This window comes from Ruditapes philippinarum, unplaced genomic scaffold (assembly GCF_026571515.1).
Source record: "Ruditapes philippinarum isolate M1 unplaced genomic scaffold, ASM2657151v2 ctg713_1_1_1_1, whole genome shotgun sequence".
Taxonomy (NCBI): Eukaryota; Metazoa; Mollusca; class Bivalvia; order Venerida; family Veneridae; genus Ruditapes; species Ruditapes philippinarum.
Window position 1 is genome coordinate 249,345 of NW_026864226.1, and position 20,850 is coordinate 270,194.

Consider the following 20,850-nt stretch of genomic DNA (forward strand, 5'->3'; position numbering starts at 1 on the left):
TACTTAATGCCTCGTCTTGAGCCTCTAACTTTTTTGGCTTTCAGGAATTGTGAATTTCTCAGACATTGAAGGTAAATTGCGTAGTATTATATTTCACTTTCCATCTAATCATATAAGCATTATAAACATTATAACATTTTGCTACCCTTTTTATCAATTTCATTTTACACATATTCTTATTCTCTTTTTCTCTCTTGATAATTTTAATCTCAAATTTCTTTATTTATATACGGCTACGTGAATGATAACATCTTTATTGCAACACGTATTTTGTTATTTTTTACCTTAAAAAGTTATTAAAATGATATTTTGGAGAAGGCTGCATGCCGGTGAAATATGATTGCACAACGCATGCTGTTTTCTATTAATATTGCATGATTAAATATAATCTGGTTTCTGAAAAAATAAGAAAGACGTGTCCGACATTCTGTGTATTATTTACGACAAAGTTTGTGAAAACTATAAAAGCACCTTTCATATAAAAGTATTATCAGTTTAGTTTATGATAGCATAAATTATTTCGGAGGCGTATTTTTTGATGCGCGTTGACTGCGACGTTGAGTTATTTAATGTGGCGGATGATTTAGTTTATTGTTTAACAATTATGAACTCTGTATCAGAAACTTCAGACGGTTTAATATATGTATCAAGATCATCTGTGACTGTACTTCAAAGCTCATTCTTTAAACAATTTTCAAACAATATTTTATTCTTTTGGGCGCCGTGCTATTGGGCATTGTGGGGGTTGCGTTTCGTAAATGATGTTCTTCTTCTTGATATTTATTTTCAAACTTAATACATAATGGAATTACCTAATAATTTAACGACAAAATTGTGAAAAAAATATAATTTTTGTTTATCTTTTTCCTGACTTATTACAAAGATTTTTGCTATTGTTATAATATTCTAGAGTTGTTATTTGTCCTTTATATAATTATCCTGTAACTCGTGTTTGAATGTAGCTACTCACTCTTTTGGCTTTACGCTAACTTTTTAAACTTGTGTTTGTTTATTTATTCTTATACCTTCATATCTACTATTAATCTGTGCAGTTTCTTTATATAGACGTTCTCCATCTAACATCTTTTACCTCTTTTATCATTTAAATGATTATGTCTTATTCAGATTTTTTCTGCAACTGTTACTAAATATAGAAACTTTCATTTATGAATCTCCTAAGAATGTGCGAAAATATTGAGTACAAATGAATGAATATGCTAAGTAAACTAATTGAAATATTCGTTAGGATGTTTGTTTTCAGTTGATTTTTCTTTAAAGATGTCTTTTGCATTGTATTTTCAGTGTTTTATACAATCTTGCAGGTACAGTTATTTACATATGCCAGCGAGAGCCTCCTCTGTATTCTATGCTTGGCAATAAATTCCTTCAAGGGCGTTTGCAGCTGGTAGTTGAGCATGTGAAAAAAGCAATGTTCTCAAAATATTCTAAAAAAATAAAAGGACATGCAAACTTTTATCAACATGTAAATGAACATGTTTAATTTTTCATCCATGCCAGAGTTACCAATACATTACTGAATGTTTACGTAAATTTACAGGAAATGATGGCCCCTCACAGGAAGAACTTCATAGAAGAGCCATATTCTCTACAGCAATGCAGCAACAACGTGACCACTACAAGATAACAGCCGCATGTAAGTTACTGGATACCGTGACACGACCGTGACCACATATCGTGACACAACCGTGATAGCTTTTATCCAGTAAAACAAAAATAAAATAGAAAACTTAACGAATATCCAACAGGGCTAAACTGGAAAAGTTTAGTTATGCCGAGTATTGCGTTCAATTGGCAAAGCATGCTACCATTAATATATAAGAGTAATATTCATAGATATTTCTTAAAAAATAAAATTGAACAAAATGGTATTATATCAACGACTTCTTTATGAAATTGTTTTGATAAGGTCAGTACTGTTAAATAACAAATTGCCTTTAATGTGACATTGTAGAGGGCTGCGTTCTTTGCACCACGCTCTGCTTTGCGCGCCTCCCGTGTTCTTATATTGTGTACTTGTATATAAAGTAATAAATTATTAAATGTTGAAGTTAACAGGCACGTGTAAGAACATTGACTAAATCTGAAGAATTTAGGTCTGGAGATCACCAGGTTACTTCCAACTCCCTTATAATCGTCCGCTGTTACTTCTAACTCCCGAGTAAACGCCCGCTGTTACTTTTTACTCCCGAGTAAACGTCCATCTGCTATTATAGATACATGTACAGTATTAAATGTTTCTTCTTATTTTTAAGGTGACTGGCAAATAGATTATATGACTGGAGGTCCTATAGATATGTATATAGGTGATACAGCTGATGTCCGTGTTTACAGTATGCAAGACGGAACTGTCTGTAACATTCCACATCTTATAGGTAGGTCTTTAATCTCTAACTGTCCTTGTGTGGATTACCGAACGGAATTGTGTTAAAAACGACTTGAAACTTATATTTTTTGTATGCCACTCATTTTGTTTATCATTCTTTCATTTCATAACACGCAACACATTTACATAAATAATCATATAATATATTCTTAATTCAAAGGTTTCATAAACCTTTGAACACTTTGAAATATATTCTTAATTGTTATCTTTATATGTAGGTATTGAGACATGTAAAATCGTTTCATTAGTTGTTACAAAATTTAGATTTTAGTTGGAAAAAGTGAACATCTGTTTGGTTATTTAAGAACCTATGGTTCTTAACAAAGATATGTTATTCAAATTATAAAAAGTTTTTTTTTAAATTTAACAGCTGATATTTCGAACTCGTCACCAGGTGGTACTCTCAAAGCCGAGGTGCAGTATGGTCGTCATCGATTCCCTGCTGATGTATGAATAGTCTTTTTATATTATTAGTTTTATTAAATATTATTTAGTATTATTATCAATAAATAGTTAAAAAAAGACAGCGGTGCAGAATGGCCGTCTGCGATTTCCTGCTGACGTATATGTTATGTACAAAGTAATTGTACATGCACATAGTAATATGTCAGTCAAATTCCATAATTTGTTTAGGTATAGAAATAGTTGATTTACCGTACGTGTACAGTCTTTATTAAGATTATATTTGTATTATAATTGTTCTTCCTCTGATACCAAGAAAGGTTTTATCTATCACAATTAGTTGTTTCATCATATGATATCTACTAATTGTATATTTTTGTACAAATTGTATATCTCCGTACTTGTATATCTTTGTTCTAATTTGTACACCTTTGTACTAATTTTATGTCTGTACTTAATTGTATATTTTTGTACTAATTTTTACTAAATTATATATTTTTGTACTCGTTAGTTTATCTTTGTACGTATTTGTATATCTTTCTATACTTATTTGTATATCTGTACTTAATTGTATATCTTTGTACTAATTTGTATATCTTTTTATCTATTTGTATATTCATTAAGTTTACATGTATCTTTGAACTTATTTTTTTATATCTTTCTTCTTATTTGTATATCTGTACTTAATTACATATTTGTGTACTAATTTGTATATTTTTGTACAAAATTATATATCATTGTACTAATTTGTATATCTTTGTTATAATTTGTATATCTGTACTTAATTGCATCACTTTGTACTAATTTGTATATCTTTGTATTAATTAAAGTGATTATTATTACAGGTAATTGAGACAGATCAACCAGACATATACAAGATTGTGTTCACTCCAAAAGGTCCAGGTACCTATAACGTGTGGATCATTTATGATGGTCACCTCGCCAAAGGTATTCTATATATTTTTATATTCTTTCCAAAAATGACCGAGGCATTGCTTTGATAGGCTTAATTCCTAGGACACAATGTTATTCTGTTACAGATTCTGTTACAGATAATACTTATATTGAAATGCATGTATATACATGTTTAATGGGAGATATTCATAAAAATTGTATTAAGGTCCGTGCAATTTAAAACCGTTGACATTTGTTTCATATTGACAAGGGAAAATTGAGGTTAAAGCTACAAATATAATGAAATAAAATGTAATGAATTGTACAAATGCTAGGTATCTCAAGCAAATTACCTCCCTTTTTGTAGAGAAGCTGCTTTCGTACATTTTGTTGCGATGAATAGAGATATATTTCATTATGTTATTTCATGTGCTGTTTCCGTTATATACTTTAAATTAACATTGATTATGCTGTATATCAGTGTAGTAATTGTATTGATTTTGATATATAATTTGTAAAGTTTCGATTATTCAATCGCTATTTTTTCTTCTTCTTTTTGTTTGCTCTCATATATAAAGGACCTTATATTATGAAAGGTAATTATAATATCACTTTCAAACGACTATCATTGTTTTCATATCTTCGTCGTCTCTTAATTGTCTTTTCCAATTATAATGCTATTTTTTCTGTCCTTCTGTATTTTGTATTGTTTTCAAAAATGTTTTTCCCATCTTTTTTTTTGCTTTTTTATTGCGAAACCAAGAACTAAATTTTGGAACAACTTTTTTACATTTGTAACTGCTGATTAATTAATTTGAATATTGCGAAGTATCAGTTCTAAATTGCTAACAGAAAAAAGTACCGCGGAAGAATTGATTGAGATTTTGTTCGTAAACTGTGATGAATTTTCTGATTATAACCAAGATATAACCTTTAAACCACCTATCTACTATATGGTTTATGACTCTCGAATTCTCCCAACTATCCGTCAACTATGTTTCAAGTCTTTAAACTTCCTCACTATTGGCTGTGGCTTTCTTAGTGTCCTGTTGATACATTAAAGGTACCCGGTTTACCACCGTTTCTAAATTCGACATCACACTGTATCTCCTTTACTTCTTGTATGCCAATATAAAACAATTTCTTCTAGATATAGAGAGATAGACATTTATTTGATTAATGCTTACATCATGACATCAAAAAACCAGAAATATTAAAACATGTTAAATATAAATGGAGTTAGCAAATAGCATATATAACAAGGACTACCTTACACTAAACTTTTTTTATTGAACAACAGACAGCAGAAACAAATGGAATGGTGTAAAGACAATATATAAGAATGTTGACCGATTGTAATTAGACTTAAGAAATTATTGACCATGACAATTACATATCCACTAATGGTACAGACATTTTGATGAAAGAATCGATACCTGGATAAGTTTCTGTTTTTAAATCACACGATAAATATGATATCATCTGTACGAATAGAGTAAAAAAATCTCAGATGCCCCCTCATGCATTTATTACAAAAGCTAACACATGAAATCATGAAATCCCTGGCGGATTTGCGGCTAACCCACAGCGGTGTCAAAATCAGCAAATTTCACCAATCGGTCACGGATGCAACACCTAAAAGTTCATTAATCAGTTATGATTAATCATCTCTACTTTCATATTTATCGTATCTTTAAATCTACAATCATTGGCCTTCATTAACAAATACACTTTTTCTGTTTTTCTTCATTCTAAGCATATCTTGTCACCACCGTTTTTTTCTCCTCAATGACTCATTTCTGTCAGCTTTCATTCAAAACTCAAATTATTCTATTTAGTAACATATGTTGACAAATTTCATTTTGTAACTTGAACTTCATTTATTATGAAAAGCGTAGTTAAAATGTCAACCGAATTATGACTTACACCTACTCAAATTCCTACTTTTATTTCATTATCAGATGCAAACATATCATATTTAGAAAGTTGTTTTATAATTTATTGCAGCCAAAACTTAAATTAAAATGTTTTCAAATGTATCACATGTGAAATTTTGGAGCGACATGAAAATATGCTCCAGTTGTCTAACGATGGTTTATTTTTTCTTATTTCTTGTACTTTGGGTTCATTCAAGGGAGGAAAATTGCACCAATTTCGATAATAGACAAGTCTTTCTTCCTGCTGATGATGATTTCAGTCAATTTTATTCTTCTCCGGTTGTAGGAAAAATGTACTTAATAAATAAGATGAGAATAAAGTTGTTGAAAATAATAGTCACAATTAGATTCGCCAAAATGAGCAAAATAGACATACCGAACGAATGAAAGTACACGTACATGTTTATACGATTTATGGTTATTTTTATGATGCATTTTAATCCTGTCACCACAACCAGGCTCGCCCTTTATACAAGAGATTGCGGAGCTTACATCGCCTACAGCAGAGGGACCCGGGTTGATTAAAGGTGTGGTCGCAGAGCAGAGTGAATTTACAATAGACGCTCGAGGATTTCCAGGGGACGTGACAATTGATGTAGAGGGTAAATACTTCTTGTTTTAAGATTATTTTGATACAAGAATTAATGCTTGAACGTACTTGAAAACACAAAAGGTATTTTGATTTATACAACGCTACATTAAGGCATGCTAAAATGATAATAATAATCTGTTTACATCAACAAATTAAAGACTTTCGTTTCGTTTTGTTTCGTTTAGTTAAAACATATTTCTTTGAGGTCGAATTTGATGAAAATTTTCAGCTTATTTGAACAACGCTCGGGAAGGCATCATTGAACTTAATGGTGTCATAAGACAAAACTTAGCTGTGAGTCTAGTAGGGTTCCAGACCATGATACTGCGGTTAAGGGATGGACACTTTAAGTAACCAAAAGGCCAATACTTATCTTTCGTTTTATTTAGCGCCCTCCTTTTCCACATTTGATAATACTTTGAGCTATATTAAACAAAAAATAAAATATAAAAACAAACAATTAATGTTAAGGTCATGACTTATTCAATGCACATTTTTATCTCTACTTAAGATAGTGTAGGTCGTCACAAAAAGTTTCGGCGAGAAAAGGCTGAATACTGAACTTGCTTGAATTTGTTTATTTAATCGAAAATGAAAGTATGAACACTGCCATTAGGTTATTTAAGAGTCTAGCCATAAATTGATTTGATTTGTTTATATGATCAGGTCCCCATCATCCTATTAACAGTAGAGTAGACACGAATCCTGACAACACACACAAAGTTACTTATGTACCTGAAGAAGTTGGTATACATAGAGTACGTATAAAGCTAGACGGAAAAGACATTACAGGTAAACACTGTTTTACCAATTATTATATGAGCCGCGTCACAACAAAACCAACATAATGGGTTTGCGACCAGCATGGATCCAGACCAGCCTGTGCATCCGCGCAGTCTGACCAGGATCCATGCTGTTCGCTATCAGTTTCTTTACTTGTTATAGGGTCTGTAAGCGAACAACATGGATCCTGATCAGACTGCGCAAATGCGCAGGCTGGTCTGGATCCATGCTGGTCGCAAACGCACTATGTTGGTTTTGTCGTGACGCGGCTCATATTGTGTTGTTTTAAGTAAAGATAGATTTAAGTTAAAACAATTTATTTATATTCAGGTGTTGATGATTTTTCTATCCTAAAATTGTGTTTTTAAGAAACAAGGGATCTTCCTATTTACAGGTATTTTATACTTAAAAGAGCAGGTGTTAATTGATGTGTAGCAGCTTTTACATATTGCACCGAAATCGATTCAGTATTTTTATATTTATTCTGGTTCTTCTGGATTATTGATTACAATAGTTTTAATGTTGAGTATTAAATACCGCTAAATCCGGTGCCAGGGGGCGTGCAAGAAGTTGCGCTTTTCGTTATCTCTAATGATAATAAACTCAATAACACCGAGTCTGCAACTTTAACTATTTGTTTTAATGCTGTCGAGAGACCTCCCGTTTCCATAGCATATTTGAAAGATATAAGGGTCTTTTGTACACACTGACTCGACTATATATTCAGTAAGAGACAAGTGTTTTGGAATAATTGTCATAAATATGTAGACAAATATTCTACCGGAAACAGACAAGCAAATATATCTTCATACCCTAATAAAACAAACTTTACTTTATACGACTTTGTTTTAATTCAGTTGTGTTGGAAGCTATAAGCTTATTGAAACACTCTCCAATCCGTTCCTGAAAACCAACCAGTACTAAGCAATGAGTGTAAAGTTTCTTCCTCATGGAAACAACGGCTTGCCACTAAAAAAAACAAAAGATACCCAAACTTTGATGAATATTGTCTAAATGTTGGGGGTATAATTATTGTTTCAGGAAGCCCGTTCCATCCAAAGATTGTAGATCCCACTCGATGCCACTTGTCTGGTGAGATGCAGCCGTACCTAGAACGTGGTGAGAGAATCCCTCTAATGGTTAACAAGGAGAAACATCTACCTTTCGACGCTTCTCGTGCTGGACCAGGTTAGAACTTTTTTCAGTCAAAATTTATTTCGGTTTTTCATCTGACGTCTTTTAATTAATAACATTCGGGATTTTTTCCCAGCTAATAACGTAGGTACAAACACTCTTTTACAGTTACAGCGAAACAGTTGACTAATCTTTTGTGACGGGTAGTGCACTATGAAGCTATAGCGGTTAAAGTTAGTTTATAACTTTATACCTATAGATAAGCTGGGAAAACCACACATTTGCCGAGTTCCGCATAACGTCTATTAATTATATTTTAGAATACATTGCTGTTTTTTTCTAAACTTTAACTGCTCCTTTTTGAAGACAAGAAGAAATGCATAGATCCTGACCTATCTAGTTAATAATCAGATCAGTTTATATAATAAGAATTTCAATACAACATAATTGTTACCAAAAGAGCACATGCCAATGTTTGTGGTTAAATTTATTGTTATCAGAGTAGGGATCTATCATAACAGTTACTTCAGCAAACCCGTTTTTTTAAAGTTTAATGATGTACAACACTAATGTGTACCCATTTTCTTTTTAAATCATCGCAATCACAGAATTTTTTCTTCCAAACGGAGGATTTACTCAAGTTTGAATGCTTAAAAGAAAGTTTGTACATAAATCTTTTAACCGTAGATGTGATTGTGGAGTTTGGCCTATCTTACCTATTAAAACGGACTCTTTATAAGGTACTCTGACTTGTGGCGTCGTATTTCACCTTGAAAGGTTTCTGAATTATTTAATCCGTTAATTTATTTGACATAACGGGAAATGAAACAACCCCGTCGCGACATCCTATTGAACACCATTGTCTGTATTTATAGGCAAAAACTCAATACCTAAAATTTACTAAACGTTTTGCATCACTTCTAACTTCTTTGAAAGAAACAAAAATCAATAATTTGAACTTTCTTCATTTAATTTTAACGCAAGGTTTACTAATAAAAGATCTAAATAACTTTATATGATCACCTTGACTTTTTTCACGCTTCTTTCGATTCATAACGTAAAAGCTCTGGCGTGGTTCCAAAATGAGACCAAAATTAACTTTATATTTAGATTGGACAGTTTGTAACATACGTTTAGATACACACATATATTGAGTACTTTTTATGATGAAATCATTTGTAATTTAATCAGTTTGAAAAATATTGAAATGAAAGGGGATAATTTATATTTATGTACAGGTGAGTTGACGGCAAATGTTCACGGTCCTAGTGAGAAGGTTCCTGTAACTATAGATGCACGAGGCGATGGCAAACATACTCTTATATTTACACCAAAGGAAGAAGGTAAGTTTATTGTTGTTATAATTCCAAAATGAAATGTTTTACTATACTTTTATAATATAGTCTATTAAAAGAAAAAATAATCAAAATTGTTATTAAGATGCATCATAGTTTGAACAAACATGACAAAAGTATTGATAAGATGGGTCGTCCGTAAACGAATGATTTAGGTTGTTGACTTTAAACAATTTGCCCCTCACCTCTGTTGATTCGAATCTCGCTAGGTTCTTTGGATTCTTTCATGTGAGGAAACTAGCTAGCAGCGGGCGTATGTGTGTCTACTCCGGTAAAATGCACGGAAGGGCTCATGAAGACTTTCTCCACCAGTAAAGCTTTTAAGTCGCCATATGACTTATACTGTGTTGTTCCGAATTAAAAAATGTATTGTTGTACTATACTATCAATGATGCTTCATCTCTTTTACTTACTTTTTGTTTCAACAAGAAATATTTTTACAACTAAAATGAAAACAACATTATTAAATGCATATATGCATATCTTTGTCATATATTGTAGGTAAACACTACATCGATGTGTTCTGGGGTGGTTTTGCTCTTCCAAGATCTCCATATTTGGGCTACGCAACCCCGTACCAGCAAGATCCTGAACCCTTTGTACATATTAGACCCACGTCACCCGTCCATGTTAGGTGTGTATTTCAATTGTATGCCAAAATCTATAATTATTACGAGAATGGCGGGTGGAATTTTCTTTATGATTTTCGTTACAGGAGTTTAAAAATTACTGCGATTTCCTTTTATTAAATGTAGTAGTGTAGTAGATAAAATTATAATAAAAGCATAAGAAAAAGGAAAACACAATAACAAAGTTAACGAAAAAAGGAAACGATCAAACACATTTAAAATAACAATACATTGAGTTAAAGTTATTTACAATTACACTTGTTGATTAAGGTGAATTATATTAGTTGTTCTATATAGTTTCAATGACCGCATGAACGTTTGGAATCAGGTAGGCTCCGGTATTATTCGTAGCATTTTCTCAATCAAGACATTATTCATTAAACTTTATCAAATATCTGTTCAATAATCTCTGTTTTGAAATAGTGAACTAACTATGTTTTAGGAGTTTTCACAACAGAGTTCTGAAATTTCAATGTAGCATACTTATTCAGTGAAATGTCTAAAGTTATTATCAACAGAGTGTCCATACATCCTTTTTTAATCTGCAGGACTGAGCCAGTAACACGTAATGACTCATATCGACGGTCTGAACCTCCTAGTGGGTACTGGGTTCGAGCCGACAACAGACCGAATTCACCTGATAATGGACCTCATAAAGTATACATTCTGGCACCAACTAAATCAGAACCGTCAGTTCCTAAGGTAAATATACAACTGAGACAATAAGCACAGTTATGGTTGCGTTTTCATATTTGTAAATGTTCCATGTTAAAATGTATGTGTTTGTACTGTTTGCTATTGCTATCGGTCACGGAACAGGGTGCTTTGTGGCTAGATTAGGGTATTCTGAACGGCAATAATTTATACACCGTGTTGGCTATGTCTGCCTTGTGTTTGGGGTCCTCCTCGGTTCCTGGCCGCTGGGTCCTTGTTGCTTGGTCGTGTGGGGGTTGCTTTCATTGTTGATTTGTTTAATATATTTTTACATTCACAGAAAATTGTATTCAAACCACTATAAAAAAAATAAATGACAAATATGTGCCATTGCTTTATATTGTGCATATAAGTGCATATTAATATTTTATTGGCAAACAATGTCTAAATTTATTGACCATTTCTGTTTATTTATGATATTTGTAATTATATTACAGGCGACGACTATACCACCTACACGTATACGCGTACACAGACATGGCTCGGATATTTCACCTATAAACAAACAAAGATACTTGCAGCCAAAACGTACCGGAAGTATATATTCCGGCAGCTCAGGTATGACCCCCCATTTAGATGTGTTAGTTAGTTGATGTGAAAATATACATTACATCATGTTAAAACTGTTTTACAAGAGCATTAATGTTTGAGTTTGATTTTAGAATCGCTCTTTTTTGCTATTTTACTAACATAATTTTCGAGTGTCAAGTATAATTGATTTCATCTTATTTCACTACCTCATCCAAGTTTGCCGTGAATTTGCTGTGTTTTCTGACATATAAACGCTCAACGACCTCTAATTAAAACAATTGAAATAAAGCAATTCTACCAAGAATTCACTGAAAACCGGACTTTAAATATTTGTCGATAACTTGTTTTTAAAACAACAATTGTAATTACAAGTAATTAGAATTTTCTATTTCTATTTATATAGCATAATTATGTATCTTTTTTATGTCGTTGAGTATTTGAATGTATAACATCTTGCTGTGTTCACATTCACAATTAACCCTTAAACTAACCCTCCCTTTTCTCTAACAGTGTCTGCTAAATCTGAACCAAAGAGGAAAAAAGAACCAGATGTTATGATAACCCGTCTACCCCGAGTTACACCCACCTATCATTATGAGCCGGCTAGCATGCCGGATTTATATGTTTACCAAACAAGTCCCCAAAGCTCATCACCACCGTCGGTATCACCGTCTTATATCTATGCTAAACCGCAGAAATCACCACCCGATAATAAAGGTAAAACTGTGCCTAGGTCTTGTAAATTTGCTTTAATTGGAAAAAGAATGTGTTCTGATTATCAATTACGAGAGCTACGTAAATCAATAAGAGGGAAATACATCACAAGTGTAACGATGGACTTGCATTGATGATGTTACGGAACCAGTAAGACAATAAACGAATAATTATCGAATAATTGAATTATGTTGATACATAACACTATTATGAGATATAACATTTTGTCTTATTCTGAATTAATATATGTGTGTTATTTTTTTCTCTCATAAACGCATTTGCATACAACTGTAAAATGTACTCTGATTATTTAATGCGTAATTTTTTTTTACATGGATATATATTTGGATATTTGCATATTACTTTTCATTTGAAACAAAATAGTTTTGATACTATTTTTATAGTTCATTTCTAATACAAAAACGATTGACTTTTGATTTTCAAAGTTTGTCTAACATGGTTTTAATCACCAGGTCCTAACCCTAAGGTGGTTCTTCGAGGGAAAGGTTTGAAAGAAGCAGAGTTGGACAAACCTGCAACATTTACAATAGATGGTCGGCAAGCTGGCCCAGGTAAATATAATTATTTACCTTTGTTATAGTTATGAGAACGGCCGAATTTTAATAGACTCACTCAAGTACATATACAATGTATTCAATAAATTGTATATTATGGAAACCAACATAATATCAAATTAAATTGTCCATTACTTATAGATGACATTACAATTAAACTGCATGTATAAAACTGAGTAATTTGCAATGTTCTAGTCATTTACTGGACATGACGAACTCCTGCTTTTATCTAAAATAGACATGACGAAGTCCTGCAAGTGTCTAAAACGGACATAACTTAACTAAAATGGAAATAACGAACCCCTGCTATTATCTCAAACGGATATGTCGAACTCCTGCTTTTATCTTTATTTGACATGAGAAACTATTGTCTTTATCTCAATGCTGTTATATACAGAGGAACTTTTCACACTATCTCTTATGGTCATAATATAACTCCTGACATGGATTCTAAATTTATTATATCTAGTATTAGGGTAGACTAAATGAAAAAAGAATAAACATAGAATTAAAAAGAAAAAACATTTTGAATTCTTACCTATATTTAAAAATCATAACATTTCGAGATAGCTTTTTTATTTAGTTCGGAGTTGGCCTTAATTTTTGTTTTCATTCTTATATGTCACAATCATTTTCTGGCATGATGAACGCTATCACCATGGTGTTGACAATTTAGGATTACTGTTTTACAGGAAAATGTGAAGTAAGGTTAGAAAACGTGTCTAACCTTCATAAAACTGGAATTGTTTTCCAGTGTGGAGAATCTAAACACGTGTCATTTGATGATGATGACAGTGGTGTCGTCGCAAACGGTATAAAAATATTGAATACACCCAAAGCTTTCAGTAGTTTGATGCACATCGTCCGTATGATGCCAGTTAATTTGAATTTAATTAACATGAATTTCCCGCGCAAAATACGAGCATCCCAAACATATTTAACCGTTTTTGTACATTAATATTGATTTCGTTATTTAATTGTGATTTTTACAACATTGCATGTGTCTGCCTTCCTGTAACTGTTAACCATTCTTTTGAAACTCTGTATCTTATCATTTTACTAAATCATTTTGAGAACTTATTAAAGAATGCTGATATTTAAAGCTTTATGAACTTTTACAACACTCACAGTTTGTCCCTTTCTTAACAACAGTCATTTACAATGAAGAAATGTTTCATACATGGTAGATAAAGTACACACCTACAATTTTTGCCAGTATTAATCGACGGACAAATTGCATCTACTGCAATTATCCGTACAAAATAAGAATCTTATGCAAATGCCTCTTTTTTGTGCAGTAAAATGGAAACTAAATATTTGTTCGAAAAGTCGTTAACCAAATTCCTAGTTTTAAAACTAATACTAATATATACATTTCTTACAATCAAATATAATGAACTATATTAAAGTTCTAAAACTTTCAATTAATATATTGGATAAACTAGTAAAATATTTCATTGACAAATTACTAGAATAGTGAACTCAAATTGTTACTGATATGGGCTGCTCCTCCTTGTAAAAGTCTTCAAAACGTAACACTTCAAGTTTACTTTCTCAAATATAGCAATTAAATATAAGATCTTTTGAAATATATTCCTTAGATTGACACCTGCCAACTTACTATGATGATTCATCACTAAATGGCATTGTTTTGTAGGATCTAAACGTACTTTCTTACATTGTTTTATTTTAATAGGATATTATGAATAAACTCCATTCGTTAGCGCCTGTAACTGTCAATTATTATTCTATTCCTTGATATAATTAATCTTCTTCGGATATTTATAAAAGTTAATGTCCTTATCTAACATATCTTGATTGTATGACTCCTTCTTCATGTTCTTTTTGTGTGATACATTTTTAGAAAGTTTTGTGTTCAATCTAAAAATAGATTGTAATATATTTCCTCAATATAGGCTCTAGTCCACGTACTGGCATTGTATTTCAATATGGCGCTAATAATCATGATTCCTTTGACGAGGATCTTGAAGGTATAAAAGTATGGATCATGTTTTTGGTGTGATTCTGTATATTTCTCTGTTTAGATAACTTTTTTGTCGTTTGATATGTTCACTAACATTTCAGATCCCTAGTTTTACCTTGTTTTGTGTGTTCAAGCACATTTGGTAGTGATAGAACGACACGTTTAGTTTCCATAATTAACTTACTACTTTTTGATGAATATAATTATCTAGAATTGTTAATAAAAGTTGCAAAGATCTTTGTAAGTAAGCACAACTCAATCTACAGTTCTATAAATAGAAACATTTATTTCGTACGTTGACACATAACTTATAGGAGCACTCAATCGTGAAAAACAACTGCATGAAATCAGTCTTAAAAATGCAGAAAAATAGGTTTTGAATATAGGTGTAACTTTTACTTATACGGCAAAATTAGCTGAAAATTGCCAAAGGGAAAAACATAACCTCCAAATTTGATTTTCACAGTAGAATGGAATAGCTTTAAATTGGTAACTTATATTGTAATAAAAGCTTATGCTTGTTAAATATGTGGGGAGATAATCTTATATGCTTATACAAAAAGTAATAAAGCTTCAAGCTTTTTGCGCACTGAAAGTTAAACCATTTCATTAAGATAAAACGCCAGAAGAACGTCAGAACAACTGAAACTGTAGCAGGCAAGTTTGGTGTGTCATTAGATGTGTTTACTTTAATGACATTATTTATAGTTTTTTTAATCAATCTAATCGAGGAAGCAGAATTTTACATTCTAAAAAGAGAGGGGAAATTAACTAATGCAAGAATTTCAATTCAATTTCCTTTTAATGACTATCCAAATGACCCCAATCTTCATTCAGATTCAAAATAATTATAGGGTTATTGCAATTAGTCAAAAATATAAGATTAATGTTATAAGTCTACCACGTTTTGTATTTGTATTTTCAAAGTTTCGATATTCAAACAAAGTTGCAATATGACAGTCTTTTACATTGCGTGCACTATTTTGATAGATAATTTCCATTTAATTATTATCAATCACTATGTACGCAATAAGAAAGGTATACACCAAATAACTGTAATAATAAGTAAACAGTGAGTAGTTTCCGTAGTAACACATATTTCCGGCTTAATTTGCTCAGCTGAAACATTAGTAATTGTTGTAAACTGAAATACGTTAATCTGTTAAACAAATTGATTAAAAAAAATTTATTCGATTAATTTAATATGATTCTTAGGTTAACTATAACACTAATCAAAAGAAGTACTGTAAATAAACTATTCTTTCGGAATTTCCGCACTCTCTTCTATTTCAACCAGTGGACATTCCGCACTTCTTTCTTCCAATATACGACGTAATGATTAGTTGACCGTTTACTTAAAAATCAGTTTCAAGCAAAAATTAAGATTTGTGTTAACATTATCGTGTATTATATTAAAGGTGAACCGGAAGTACGTGTTCACAGCATCCGGTCAGAACCGCCTGTACAGATCAAACCAACAGGACCGAAACAGTACCAATGTACATATACACCGAAGTAAGTTGCTTATTTCATTTATTCTATATGATTATAAGATACAATGCTGCAGCGTTCCTTGCTCCGGTGCAAATGATTTGACACATATACCTAAAAGAACACATTTGACATATTTTGCTCATTTGTTCTCAATTTAATTTGAAATGTTGAACAGTATCAAATACTTTGAATCACGCAAATATGTAATCATGTACAAATCTAAACGAAAATGTATTTATGCTGTGTAAAATTTTGTTATGTTTACATATTTAAGAATGTTTTCGGGAGTTTTCATAAAGTCATATAATCAAAATTAAAACTGTTCAATACATTTTCTTTAAACTTGGCATGTTTAGAGAATATAATGATATAAACATATTAAGCGAAACAAATTTGGGGAGCGGGAGGTCACTGTCCTCGTTATTGAGTCTATATGTCTATATGATAACTCCCTTAAAACGTCTTTAATAATAATCATTTTAAGAAGGTATATTGGAAGGAAAAAGACATTCTACATGTAATTGTTGCGCGATGTTCAAATGTAAATGAGTGTTGTTTTGATTTGTCTGGTCTCTTTGGGCTCATTTACTTCATTTTAAGTGTTGACAATTGAATACCGTTTAAGACGGTGCTAAGGGGCGTGTTTTATGTTGCGCTTTCGATTATCTCTCATTTACATAATTTGTTAACCAGTCTGACAATTTCATCTATTTGCTTTTTGTTTGTATTCCTCTCCCCTTTTTATTTTATTAAAAAATATTAAATTATTGACATTTTAATACTTTCCAGAGTACCTGGGGCCTACCTGCTAGATATCAAATGGAATGGAAAACCATTGAAATGTTGTCCTTTTAAAATCGACGTGAAGAACCCCGTTTATCCAGAGAAAGTGGGTGTGACAGGAGACATAAAAACAGGGGTGTTGGGAAAAGATATAGATCTAAAAATAGATCCACGTGAAGCCGGACAGGTAAGTTATCAGAGCAAAACGGATGTGTTGATTTCTTTAAAACGATGCCTTTACCTACAATGTATATATACACTATTCACTCATATCGTTTTGTTTCTTATCATATGTATAAAATACCTTTTATTTCATTGAAATAGCAAATGGTTATTTTGCATTTAAAAGGATTGTAAAACAAGAAATGTCTGGTCATTTACAAGAAAATTATCTCGAGAAATGTTATGAAATAAATAGTCAATAGTTTAGGCAAAATAATATATTTTGTACATTACTGTTAAATTGTTTCACTCTCTTGAAATGAAGACTGCAAGTTATTTGCAAGTAATGTTGTACGGTAGAAAATACTATGACTCAATCACTTTGAATCACACAAATAAGTACGTTTTGTATATTATCTGTTATTATAATCAGAAATTAATTCCGTGTTATTATAATTTATTGTGATATAACATGTAGAATCAGACTACAAAATTGACAACAGTAAGTAGACTCAAATACAGTCTGATGCAAACTTTCAATGTCACAAATTTCTTCCCGCCTTTTGCTGGAATTTATTGTCTGAATGGCTAGGAAGGTCTCAGTGCAAGGTCCGACTTGCAAGCAAATTAATTTCGTTGAATTCAATAGAAGTATATCTTAAAAAAAAAAACATAATGTATGGTCTCTTCTTTTTCCTATACAAACATATATTATAATTAAAGTTTGCATTTGACATAGAGCACGTATTGTTAATGAGATTTCGTGTATTTTACATGTACATGTATATATTTGGGACATAACTTTATATGTCTGTGTGTGTATATATTATCAATATTCGGGTATTAATACGCCAATGTTTATTTTATAAGCATGTGCATATTTAAATAAGCCAAAACGTAGAATATATGACCTTAATTTTATTTTTGTGTTTTGTGTCGAAGTACATATGAATTAAGGAATTAACATTATTTGCTTGTGTAGATATTGTAATGATATAAGGCTGTGATAAAGGATGTGAAGAAATAAGACGACTAACATTGTTTGCTTTATTACAGTGAAAAATTATATTATTTTACTTGTTTTCACAATGGTTTGGGTTATTTTACAATAAGATATTAAGTTACAACGAAGATCTATAGCAGGTTTTTAAACTTTTGAGGAAAATTGGTTATGGATTTATCAATCGTCTTACAAAAGAGATTTCTTTAATTCGTATAGTTCGTGTAAAAAAAAGTTGTATGTTACAGCTACAGTAATGTTCTACAAATAAATGAATTATTATTTCATTCCAACTGCTTGATATTATGACTACTACTGGTAGTTTACATTGATACATTGACTTCACTTTGTACAATTTGAGTGCTGTATAATGTACGGGGAGGAGATAGCGTGGGGCAATATTAATTATGCAGCAAAGTTTATTTAAGATCAATATAGGTCGTATATTGATGTCTTTATTTCACATTTCTAGTAAAACAAATAGGATAAACGGTTACCATTTTGGTATCAGTATTTATAAGGTGTAAATGTACCTGTTTTTTTATTCATAAAATTAAGATAATTTTATTCGTCATAACAATTTTGAACTTGGCATTCATATTTTAAGCTGATAAGATATAAGGATCTAATAATAACATAAATAATTGTTATGATATTGGACAGAACCAGAACGTATAATTGGCGACAGTAAGTAAACTTTTACACGGTCATATGCAAGAGTATTGCCATAGTAACATAAAGAAATTCACTGGTGAAAAACAAAATTGCATCTATAAATATGACATTTACATGGTCAGAGGACGCCGCCCTGTCGTCGGCAATCATATAAGAATTGATTACCTGTGTCATCAGATATGAGTAGTGTTACTTTGCATTTTTTTAAATTTATTATAATTAAACAAAAGTGTTACAAACTTTGCATATGACTGATAAGCACGTCCTTTTTGAAGGTTTATGTTTTATCATTTATAACAGATACTTGTCTCTATAGACAGCATGTGAAAATTTGCTTCATATTAGCATCGATTCAAAACTATTTATTAGATAACTATGTTGTTTCTAACTTTTATAAATGTAGCTTAATTTTTTGTATTGCATCTAGAACTGATATAAGTTTTGTCCAACAGTTTCATAACAAAACAAGATATTATTTTTAAAATGAAATTATTCAGATATTCTATCATTTTATGATAAAATCCAAGACCCTTACAATCATATCATTTTTGTTTAACAAGAAGAACCTTGGTAACTTAGTCATTCCTTTGTATCCGTTTAAACATGTTAAACTAGACGAGTATTTAGGTAATGTATTTGATGTCAATATAAGATGCATGGATTTCACTGTAGAACAAATTATCTTATGTAAATATGCTTGTTCAATAATGGAATGTAAAAGCATTTGTTGCACGTGTTGTACCATTTGCAAGGAATGACTGTCACGTGTTGAGAAAATGTTTTTGATGTTTCTAAAGTTGTAACTTACTTTTGTTTCAGATAACAATGGTAAAATAAATGCATATGTGTACTATTTCATAACATTTTAAAATTACTAAATAAACGTATGAATATAAGGGGTGTTTGAAAAGGACGGCCGTCTTTAACTTTTGTCATAAATATTGATGGGTGCTGTGTGTAGATATGACAAAATATAGTTCCTGAATGTAGCCCTGATTTTTGTCCTTAGATTAATAAGACAATTTCTATTGAAGAACGGACCTTAATTGATCTTGAAGAACCATGTTTACAGATATATAAAACATATGTAATATGGTTGACTAAAATTTGGTTACCTTTGATAACACCCCTGGTATATCTTCTGTTATATTCTTCGGATTTATCAGATATTTCTCAATTATTTAAACAAATTACTGTATCTACTAATTGTACATATATTGGTTATTTCTCTCTTTTTTCTTTGGTTTCTACAACATGATAAGAATCATATATAAAAAGATGTTTTCAAATTATAAAGAACAGATTCAAGTTATTGCATGAATTATGGTTATAAGGTTTCTTATGGGAATATTTCTTGCATTACAAGTAATCTGAATTATACAAAAAGTGCATGCGGTGAACAAAAAGAATGAACAAATAATAAAAATAATTACATATGTATTATATGGGTTACAATCTATTGAGTTAGCAAGCATGACTTGCATATATATGTGACCTGTTCTATTTCGCATAATGTTAAGGTAATAAAATTATATCAATTTAGGGTGCATTGTTGTAGAATACTACACGGTTCAAATAAATCGCGTATGAATATAATCAACGAGTCGCGATTTGGTTTATTGACGTCATATGACGTGTAAGCGTACGTTTGTCTGTGCTTCGCATATATTGTGTAATAATGCACTTGCCCTATATGTTAAATAGGGGAATGGTGTGACGCATGTAAGAGTTGATAATATTGCATTTGATAGAAACGACCCTCATAAAAGTTAATTTCCATGAAGACAAAGTATTTCCTGTACAATATTTTTGTCATGTCTTTGGTTTTTATTTCAAATGCTTGTTGTATATTAATCTACAATACTAGTATACGTTTGATAATTATAACTTATATTTAGGTCATATTATACGCCATTTTAGTCTTAGTATTCAAAGTATTTACACATATGTTTGGTATATATGCATGTTGGGTCTCATATTCGATTGAACATGTAGTATTGTATAGTTATCATTTATAGGGACTCAAAATAAAACATTTATAACCAATAAAAATATTATTTTAATTGTAAATACTTCATAAAAGGCATT

General features: G+C 31.2%; 1 protein-coding gene across 10 annotated transcripts in view; it reads left to right on the forward strand.

Moving 5' to 3' along the window:
• LOC132724877 (filamin-A-like) overlaps positions 1-20,850 on the forward strand; it is a 77,223-nt gene that overhangs the window by 29,178 nt on the left and 27,195 nt on the right. For 2 of the 10 annotated variants that reach the window (XM_060709838.1, XM_060709847.1), the window contains 17 exons: positions 45-71; positions 1,559-1,654; positions 2,274-2,393; positions 2,775-2,851; positions 3,652-3,754; positions 6,096-6,239; positions 6,896-7,021; positions 8,054-8,200; positions 9,385-9,489; positions 10,003-10,135; positions 10,679-10,832; positions 11,282-11,402; positions 11,886-12,092; positions 12,563-12,661; positions 13,357-13,476; positions 14,581-14,655; positions 16,067-16,163. In XM_060709838.1, coding sequence (XP_060565821.1) covers positions 45-71; positions 1,559-1,654; positions 2,274-2,393; positions 2,775-2,851; positions 3,652-3,754; positions 6,096-6,239; positions 6,896-7,021; positions 8,054-8,200; positions 9,385-9,489; positions 10,003-10,135; positions 10,679-10,832; positions 11,282-11,402; positions 11,886-12,092; positions 12,563-12,661; positions 13,357-13,476; positions 14,581-14,655; positions 16,067-16,163 — 1,951 coding nt within the window. Of the gene's footprint in view, positions 1-44; positions 72-1,558; positions 1,655-2,273; positions 2,394-2,774; positions 2,852-3,651; positions 3,755-6,095; positions 6,240-6,895; positions 7,022-8,053; positions 8,201-9,384; positions 9,490-10,002; positions 10,136-10,678; positions 10,833-11,281; positions 11,403-11,885; positions 12,093-12,562; positions 12,662-13,356; positions 13,477-14,580; positions 14,656-16,066; positions 16,164-16,931; positions 17,300-20,305; positions 20,307-20,850 lie in introns of those variants that run through there. The other 8 variants (XM_060709842.1, XM_060709845.1, XM_060709848.1 and 5 more) reach the window with 8 other exon arrangements.